Consider the following 10,207-nt stretch of genomic DNA (forward strand, 5'->3'; position numbering starts at 1 on the left):
TCTAAATAATGTGCCCATGTTATAAATAACTTTATGATATATTTATTAGATCTACTTATCCGTAAGATGGTGCTTATCTGTAAGACGATTTTACAAGAGAGTCACTCTTAAAATATACATGTACTCTGTATCTTTTTTGTCTAATTATGTTCCTACCAAATTACAAAGTAATATAACTTATGTACTCCATATCAAAATTAGCCTAATCTCTACAAAATGATGAAGTTCTATTATCTTCTTAATTTCATTTTGAACATGTATCAACAAAGAGACATCATTTAGTTAATAATTTAATCAATTTGACTGAAGTTCATCAAATTTGAAGTTCAAACTTATAGAATAATTACTGATGTAAATGAGGATAACTTTAAATTTTAAACATTGATCTTTTCATTCAAAAATTGCTTACTAAGCTAATTAAGCCGCACATGCATTCCCAATCCATTATTAGCTTATGTTGACTCTGATAATTAAACAAGTTCTTTGCTTCAGATCTATACTTATATTCATTAAAAGGAGATTAATTTACAATTAAATTACACTTTTATATATGTGAGGTGAGCCACTCATCGTCTTCGCATTAGAGAAAACGCATGGCGGCTATGGCTTCTTCGAGCTCCGCCATTATTCTATCAATTTTATTCACTTGCCTAATCATTTCGCCGCCGGTGGTTTCCGTTTACTTTAAAGATAAGTTCTACAAATGCATTTCTTTATATTCCGATACCTCCATTCCATTCTCCACGGCTTTCTTCTCCCCCACTACAAATGCTTCATCGTTCAATTCCGTTCTCCAATCCACCGCCCAAAATCTCCGCTTCCTGGTGCCCTCCGCGCCCAAGCCGCTGCTCATCTTCACCCCGCTGATTGAATCCCACGTTCAGGCCGCCGTCATTTGCGCTAAAGAAGCCGGAATTCTGCTCAGAGTCCGCAGCGGCGGCCATGACTACGAAGGCTTATCCTACTCGTCGGACATGGAATCTCCGGCGCCCTTTGTCGTGATTGATTTGGCTAAGCTCCGGGGAATTAATGTTGATGTTGAAGATAACAGTGCTTGGGTCCAGGCTGGCGCCACCAATGGAGAGGTTTATTACAGAATTGCGGAACAAAGCGAGATTCTTGGTTTTCCGGCGGGGTTTTGCACCAGCTTGGGAATCGGAGGCCACATAACCGGCAGCGCGTATGGTCCGATGATGAGAAAGTACGGTCTCGGAGCGGACAACGTTGTGGACGCACGTATTGTTGACGCCACGGGGAGGGTTCTAGACAGAGCCGCAATGGGGGAAGATTTGTTCTGGGCAATCAAGGGCGGCGGCGGCGGAAGCTTCGGAATTCTACTCGCCTGGAAAATCAAGCTAGTTCCGGTTCCATCGACGGTGACGGTTTTTACAGTCTCGAGGACATTAGAGCAAAACGCAACGAAAATACTCTACAAATGGCAGAAAGTCGCCCATAAGCTCGACGATGATCTCCTCATCGGAGTCACCATCACCGCGGTTAACTCAACTGCCGGCAACGGCAAAAGAACCGTACAAACGGTATACAAAGCCCTGTTTCTCGGGCAAACCGACAGGCTGCTCCAAATCACGAATCACAGCTTCCCTGAACTAGGATTGACCCGAAAAGACTGCGCCGAAATGAGCTGGATCGAGTCGGTGATTTACATGATCGGAAACCCAAGAACCACGCCGCCGGAGTTTCTCCTCCAAGGAAAACCATTATTCCCGAAGTCAAATTTCAAAGCCAAATCAGACTTCCTGAGAAAACCCATTCCCGAGAGCGGTCTCCGGGGCCTCTGGAAGATCTTCCTGGAGGAGGACTCGCCGCGGATGATCCTCAATCCGTACGGGGGAATGATGGCGAAGATACCGGAATCCTCCACCCCATTCCCTCACCGGAAAGGGGTGATATGCATGATCCAGTACCTGACGAGCTGGCAAACAGAGGGGGAGGAGAAGAAACACTTAGACTGGATAAGGCGGCTGTACGATTACATGGGCACTTATGTTTCCAAGTCTCCTAGAGAAGCTTATGTGAACTACAGGGATCTAGACCTCGGAATGAACAACAATGGCGGAAACACGAGCTTCTCAGAGGCTAGTGTTTGGGGTTATAAGTATTTCAAGGGAAATTTTGAGAGGCTTGTTGCTGTGAAGACGAAGGTTGATCCTCATAACTTCTTCTGGCATGAACAGAGCATCCCTGTTCTTCCATCAAAGTAGAAGATGATGGTAAAAGCGTAAAACCTTGTTTCTTTGAAGCTTATAATTACAGATTTTTTTTAGTTATCTTTCCACTGGTTTAAGATCACTTGATTTGGACATTCTTAGGTTGAGATATGATTAAAATAGAGTTAATACCATCTGAGGTCCTCCAAGTATAGTGATTTTGCCATGTTTAGTTCTAAACTTTCAAATTGACTATATGTGGTCCTTCGACTTTCAAACTTTTCCATTCATGGTCCTAGTTAACCACCCATAGTCCTTCTACTATTAAATTTTAACCAACCATGGTCCTTTCATGAGGACCACTACTGATTAAATTTTAAAACTTGAAAGATCATGAGTGGTTAACTTGGATCACGAATGGTTAAATTTAAAAGTCGAAGGACCACAAATGATCAATTTGAAAGTTTAGGACTAAACGTGGCAAAACCACTATAGTCGGAGGACCTTAGATGGTATTAACTTATTAAAATACTACACCATCAATATATTAGACAAGAAACTTTATGTCATTTTGCTCCAATTCACCATTCTTTAATTATATCTTCATAATTTTGATTAGGCCGATTATATAGACTGGATCGCTATATATATTTTGAGCCTTCAATGAACATCTAATGGAAATATACTGGCAAATCAACCTGGCCGGTCATCCAGGCCCAACTATCTCACCCAACAATTATCATCTTCAACTGGAAAATTAAACTTTTGGTCCTGTGACTATTGAAGTCATGTTAAATGTGGTCAGGTGGACTAAAATGTGTTGAAATTTTGCATAGTTAGGGTACTAAATTGTTATTTTTTTTTAAAGTCAAGTACTAAAATTAACAAGACCCGAATAATCACTGAACCAAAAATGTAATTTTTTCTTTTGATTGGGCCGAGTATATAAGCTGGATGGTTATATATATTTTGAGCCTTCACTGAACATCTAATAGAAATATAATAGCAAATCAATCTGGCAGGTCGTCCAGGCCCAACTATCTCACCCAACAATTATCATCTTCATCTGGAATTCACTGATCTTGAAGAAAAGAAATTCAAGTGATTTAATCACTTCTGGACGACCGTATTCCATATTAGTTGTGGTGCAACGGTGGGTGAATATGTGAGATGGACAATGGAAGCTATGGATCTCCGATCTTCTTTGGACAACTTAAAGATGGATCTCCAAGCTCAACAATCCATCTATGGTGACTTGCAGATTGGGTACTTATAGTGTGGGATATATCACGTACTAGTGATATTGTTCTCTTACCATATGTTTTAATAGCCTTTGAGATAGTGGATTGGATTAACCATTGGTGGTTCTCAGAGGTAAATGCGTTTACATTAAATTACATAAACAAATCTCTGTGTGTTGATTTACTTTTAGTTATTGTTTGATTCATCTATACTTTGTAAACTAGTATTTGTCTCGTGCGATGCACGAAAAATATGTTATAAAAATATACCATATATGAGGTTTATTTATATATAATTTTTTTGTTATTTAATAATTATTACCCGCGCGATGCACGGGGAAAAATTATGTTATTATAAATATAAATAAAAAATAGAAAAAATAAAAATATTTTAAATTGTTTAATATAATAATATTTTTGAGCTTACATTGGTCAAGTATTTATTATTTTTATAGAATACAAAATTACAATTAAAATTAAAATTAAAATTTTGTATGGTTAATATAATATCTAATTATGTACATATTCAAATAAACTTATAGAGAGGATTTACATAATTACATTGATTTATTCTTAAATGTATTTCATCTATATTATAATTTTCACAATACGAATAATAACTAAGATAATTACGTTTAGAAAGCAAATTTCAAATTTTTCATGAGTAAATTTAAACTCTAATTGAACACACTTTTGTATATGATTATATAATATATTCTTTATGCACATGTCATTCCATAAGCCCAAATGTCATTCTATAAGTCCAAGACCACTTTTTGTGGAGTTAATTCTTTTTTTTTTTTTTGAATGCTACTAGCTCTATTACATTGTAGTATCTGTTCATATACTTTCTCAACCTATTGAAACACAAAGAGCTAATAACGCCTCCACTGAGGCTCGAACTCACAACCTTTCAAATGGAAGTCCAACCCGGATACCATTGAACCACATAGTCCTGGTTTGTGGAGTTAATTCAAATGTATTTTTTTTTTACTTTTAAAAGTCCTAAGTTTAGAAATTCAGAAAAACATTAAAGACCCATACGATATATACATTTATATATATTTAAATTTTTATTTATGGCTCAAATGATTTTTTTTATTATTCTGAAGTCCAATATTGACCCACGGCCCGCAACATTTGCTTTCTTCATCCCTTCTCGCTTCTGCCATTTGTTTGAAGCATTTGAGAGGGAGAAAAATTATATGTAGAGGCTTGCATTAATTGCACTGTTTCAGATATATCGAATAGGCTTTCATCAAAAATTTAATTAATATTGTAATCCCAAGAAGCACCATAAATAGCAAAAGCATATCAAATAAACTTTCATTGTAAAGCCAGAGATTTAATTGATATTGCATTGTTTCATATTTTCTATTAATCCGGAATCAGAATCCTTAATCCTAATATCATAACATTTAATAACTTCATTAATTCAATAAATGTAATCCTTTGTTATGGGCGAGATAAAAATAGCTATTTTATTTTTCAAATGTTGTACTTTTTTTTATAGTAAAAGATATTGTGACTATTTTATATTTATAGCTAGTAATAATAATAATGTTGGTAATTAATTGTAACATTAATTTAACTATATGGTTTGGAAAGTAACATTAATTGTAACATTAATTACTTCCCAAACCATATAGCTTTATTATAGTTTAGATGATAACCTAAATTGTTAATCGGCTAATTAGTAAATGAATCAGTAATCGTACTTTGAACACACAGTTTTAAGGAATTGTAATTTCGTTAAGTTTTAATTGTTTGATTAGTTTACTGCACAAATTCATAATTTGTCTTAACGAAAGCTTAATTGTTGTTTCTCAAATAGTTCAGTGTCTTACTTGTACTTTATTCATCAATTATTAATAAAAATGTAAATGTCAAATATTATATTTAAATAGTTTCCATACAAGTTATGTCATTGATTTATGTCTATTTTTTGTATGCTAATAAAAATATACATTTTACTTGACATGTTGTATATACACTTTAATTTTATTGGATAAAATTATCACTCCTACATTCTTGTTAGACAAAATTAGCCTTACATCGCTTATCGCTATAGCCCCGTTACTATTTAATTATAACATTGATGACTCCATCATTATTTCTCTACACGTACATATATCTATCATACCTTTTAGGCTTTTATTTTCCTATTATTTAATTATCATTTTATTAAAATTATTATATGATTAATTTAATTATTGATTATATTTTAATTAAATTTCTATGAATAGTAAATCAGTGTGTATATAATACATATATTATTTGTGTATATATAAATTGAACAATAATTTTTAATTATTTATATTTGATGATTTTATCAGAACCGGGTCCACCATAAACCGAGTATAGAGATATAGAATGAGGGTAGGAAAATAGTACGTACAAAGCCCGAGACAACGGTCCGAAGAATACATAAATAATAAATATTATAGCCCTAAGGAATAGAATAGTGCCCGAAATGGCGATCCGAATAATAAATAAAGGTAAATTATATCGTGGCCCAAAACGACGTCGTTTTGTATATGTTTTTTTTTTTTTTTTTTTTTTTTTTTTGAAATTCTGTTTCCCGTTAACTTCTAAAAGAAAAAAAAAAGATCTCATGTTTCGAATGTACATAATTGTATAATAGAATGTACATAAACCCCTAACATAATACATATAATCTTTTTTGAAAGGATAATACACATAATCTAACAAAATATATAATACACATAAACTGTTAACTCTTTAAAAAATCTCATGTTTTGAATGTACACAATTGTATAATAGAATGTACATAATTGTATAATAGAATGTACATAATTGTATAATAGAATACACGTAAACTTCATTGCGACACTCCCCACACAACTTAACAAAACGGTGTTGTTTTGGGCAGGGTGGGGAACACGATATAACGATTGATAACTAAATAACATAAGCTAAAGGACTAATAAATAAAATAGAACTAAATATGTTATTAACGGGACTCAAACCCTAATATGCCAGCAAGAGGGGGAAAGCTCAGACCATTGGACCAGAAGGGGTTTGGTGAGCCAAGGGGTGATTTCAAAGGGTAGGGAAGGGTGGCTATTTATATTGTTAAAGAAGGATGTATAGATGACTAACAAATGAACGGCACCGGGCAACCTTTATTCTTGGTCACACACGTGTTCCCCTACTACTTTAATTTGCTTTCAATGCACTCCCATATATGCATAAATGGATCTTCCTGCCCTTTAGTATACAAGATCTTGAGTGGTTTGATAGTTTGAAATTTATGTTGTTAAGTGGGAGATTGTAACCTTGTGGGTTACCCTTTTAAGAATCGACACATTCTCAATAAAATTAGTACCATTCCATACATCGCACATACAAAATATTTATTTTCCCTCTCCCTATCAAATTTCAAACACTACAACTAATTGAATGAAAATATAATGGGAAATATTCATTTAGAATTTTAATGAGACAAAATTCACATGTAAGCAACAATATAGAATTTTAGTCTAGCGAGCAAATAACCTTGTGTGTTTGAACACATTCACAAATCACAATCGACGTTTTAACGCTATGCTTCCATCATTTACGTACATTAGCATATACTCCATATTTTTTTTGTCAATCATATTTGTGCCATGTAAGATGAAAAAGCATATTCTCCATGAAATGATAGAAATTTTATTATTTTCTTAATATCATGTTGATCAGGCTTATTCAGGCTGGGGTTTATCTCCCATTGAAAGGGACAAGTTTAAAATTGTGTATATATGTGAGGCCACTCATCGTTAATGCGAATTGAAGACGCATGGCGGCTATGGCTTCTTCGAGCTCTCCCATAATTCTATCAATTTTATTCACTTGCTTAACCTTTTCGCCGCCGGTGGGTTCCGTTTCCTTTCAAGATCAGTTCTACAAATGCATTTCTCTATATTCCGATACCTCCATTCCATTCTCCACAGCTTTCTTCTCCCCCACTACAAATGCTTCATCGTTCAACTCCGTTCTCCAATCCACCGCCCAGAATCTCCGTTTCCTGGTTCCCTCCGCGCCCAAGCCGCTGCTCATCTTCACCCCGCTGATTGAATCCCACGTTCAGGCCGCCGTCATTTGCGCTAAAGAAGCCGGCGTTCAGCTCAGAGTCCGCAGCGGCGGCCATGACTACGAAGGGATTTCCTACACCTCGGACATGGAATCTCCGGCGCCCTTTGTCGTGATTGATTTGGCTAAGCTACGGGGAATTAAGGTTGATGTTGAAGATAACAGTGCTTGGGTGCAGGCTGGGGCCACCAACGGAGAGGTTTATTACAGAATTGCGGAAAAAAGCAAGATTCTTGGTTTTCCGGCGGGGTTTTGCACCAGCTTAGGAATCGGAGGGCACATAACCGGAGGCGCGTATGGTCCGTTGGTGAGAAAGTACGGTCTCGGAGCGGACAACGTTGTGGATGCACGTATCGTTGACGCCACGGGGAGGGTTCTAGACAGAGCCGCAATGGGAGAAGACCTGTTCTGGGCAATCAGCGGCGGCGGCGGTGGAAGCTTCGGAATTCTACTCTCCTGGAAAATCAAGCTAGTTCCGGTTCCGTCGACGGTGACGGTTTTCAGAGTCCCGAGGACATTAGAGCAAAACGCAACTAAATTACTCTACAAATGGCAGAAAATCGCCGATAAAATCGACGAGGATCTTCTCATCGAAGTCACCCTCACCGCCGTGAATTCAACCTCCGTCAATGGCAAAAGAACCATAGAAACGGCATACAGAGCCCTGTTTCTCGGGCAAACCGATAGGCTACTCAAAATTATGAATCACAGCTTCCCTGAACTAGGATTGACCCGAAAAGACTGCTCCGAAATGAGCTGGATAGAATCGGTGATTTACCTGACCGGAAACCCAAGAACCACCCCGCCGGAGTTTCTCATCCAAGGGAAACTACTATCCGAGAAGACAAATTTCAAGGCCAAATCAGATTTCCTGAGAAAGCCCATTCCAGAGAGCGGCCTCCGGGGGCTCTGGAAGATCTTCCTGGAAGACGACTCGCCGCTGATGATCCTGAATCCTTACGGAGGAATAATGGCGAAGATACCGGAATCCGCCACCCCATTCCCTCACCGGAAAGGGGTGATATGCAAAATCCAGTACCTGACGAGCTGGCAAACAGAGGGGGAGGAGAAGAAACACTTGGATTGGATAAGGCGGCTGTACGATTACATGGGCACTTATGTTTCCAAGTCCCCCAGAGAAGCTTATGTGAACTACAGGGATCTAGACCTCGGAATGAACAACAATGGCGGAAACACGAGCTTCTCAGAGGCTAGTGTTTGGGGTAAAAAGTATTTCAAGAAAAATTTTGAGAGGCTTGTTGTTGTGAAGACGAGGGTTGACCCTGATAACTTCTTCTGGCATGAACAGAGCATCCCTGTTCTTTCCTAATTATGTATTTATGTTAACTACAAACATATAATATGATTGTCGCTTTAGACTAGGTTTCACAATACAAATATAGTATGCCTATTTAGGCAAATTATACTATGAATTATAGCCCACATCACAATGTGGATAATGGATAAATGTTCATTTTTACACCATTAATGCAACAATACAAAAGTTTTCTACTGTGTTACTGTTTACACCAATAGATTTTATCTCCCAATGAAAGGGACATATTTCGAATTGTGAAACATTTCATTATTTCACAATAAAAGGAACATATTTATAATTGTCCGACTAAACTTTACATTGTGTTTCATATGAAACATTTTATCCTCAACATCAGCCTTAATTAATTCCCCGGAGCTTAGCCAATTCAATCACGACAAAGGGCGTCGGAGATTCCATGTCCGACGACGACGTGTAGAATAAGCCTTCCAAGTCATGGCCGCCGCTATTATAAATCATCTTATCTGCCTTGTTACAAAAAACAGAGTCTCTTTCCTTATTAAGACATAGATTGTGAATGTCTTTAAACTTTAAACAAACAAGGCTACTGCTAGCAAAGACTAAAAATTCTATATTGTTGAAGATTTTGTGCACAGTGGAGAACTTAGGACTAATAATACTATTTGTAAGTTACTTGTTTCAACAACTTTTGAGTGAGATTTGAGAAACATATGATTAATCTAATTTAAGTTGGGATATATCTAATATATATTTAAAAAATTTATATTGTTGGTTACCTGTCATTTTAGTGGTCCATTAAAATTTTAAAGGATTTTTTTAATATATTTAATTATGTAGTACATTTATTGCTGTTTAATATAAATTTTATGAATGACTGTCACACTTCATAACACAATAGTTATATCATGGACCAGAGCGGATGTAGTAATATGCGCACAAACACATTCATATTTTTTTTCAACTTAAAATTATTTTTATCTTTCTTTCTCTCTCTCTATCTTTTTTTTTTTTTCAAATTGCATACTTTTTTTGTTTGATGATTCAATTGTATAATGTATAAAAGTACAGTGACCTATTTGATATTTTATTTTATTCTACATGTGCAAGTGCCTAATTGAGTATAACCAGTTCGAGAGTTTAACATAAATCCGACCTTAGCTCAGTTGGTAGAGCGGAGGACTGTAGTGTGTTCTGTAATCCTTATGTCGCTGGTTCGAATCCGGCAGGTCGGATTTTCGTTTTCCTCTTTGTCTATATTTTCGTTCATCCTTAAACAAAATTCGCCGTTGCCGGGGATCGAACCCGGGTCACCCGCGTGACAGGCGGGAATACTCACCACTATACTACAACGACATTTGCTTTGGGTCCTAAAATTAAAACTTTCTATAAGCGATATCACTGTACAA

At 36.5% G+C, this 10,207-nt stretch overlaps 2 protein-coding genes and 2 non-coding genes across 4 annotated transcripts; 3 read left to right on the forward strand and 1 right to left on the reverse strand.

Moving 5' to 3' along the window:
- Positions 1 to 593: 593 nt before the first annotated feature.
- LOC109164790 (berberine bridge enzyme-like 15) lies at positions 594 to 2,237 on the forward strand. Its single transcript, XM_019313338.1, has one exon. It carries the CDS (start codon positions 594 to 596, stop codon positions 2,220 to 2,222), a length of 1,629 nt encoding a protein of 542 aa, XP_019168883.1. The 3' UTR covers positions 2,223 to 2,237.
- A 4,980-nt stretch (positions 2,238 to 7,217) lies between these two features.
- LOC109165524 (berberine bridge enzyme-like 15) lies at positions 7,218 to 8,961 on the forward strand. Its single transcript, XM_019314328.1, has one exon. It carries the CDS (start codon positions 7,221 to 7,223, stop codon positions 8,832 to 8,834), a length of 1,614 nt encoding a protein of 537 aa, XP_019169873.1. The 5' UTR covers positions 7,218 to 7,220; the 3' UTR covers positions 8,835 to 8,961.
- A 988-nt stretch (positions 8,962 to 9,949) lies between these two features.
- On the forward strand, positions 9,950 to 10,033 carry TRNAY-GUA. Its single transcript is given in 2 exon segments — positions 9,950 to 9,986; positions 9,998 to 10,033. It is a non-coding gene; the product is annotated as a tRNA-Tyr (tRNA).
- Positions 10,034 to 10,082: 49 nt separating this feature from the next.
- On the reverse strand, positions 10,083 to 10,154 carry TRNAD-GUC. Its single transcript has one exon. It is a non-coding gene; the product is annotated as a tRNA-Asp (tRNA).
- Positions 10,155 to 10,207: the final 53 nt, after the last annotated feature.

Source organism: Ipomoea nil, unplaced genomic scaffold, assembly GCF_001879475.1.
Source record: "Ipomoea nil cultivar Tokyo-kokei standard unplaced genomic scaffold, Asagao_1.1 scaffold3069, whole genome shotgun sequence".
Taxonomy (NCBI): Eukaryota; Viridiplantae; Streptophyta; class Magnoliopsida; order Solanales; family Convolvulaceae; genus Ipomoea; species Ipomoea nil.

Bases quoted from the DNA above. Each gene is read 5' to 3' on its own strand.
- LOC109164790 (XM_019313338.1), top strand. From the start codon at position 594: ATGGCGGCTATGGCTTCTTCGAGCTCCGCCATTATTCTATCAATTTTA.
- LOC109165524 (XM_019314328.1), top strand. From the start codon at position 7,221: ATGGCTTCTTCGAGCTCTCCCATAATTCTATCAATTTTATTCACTTGC.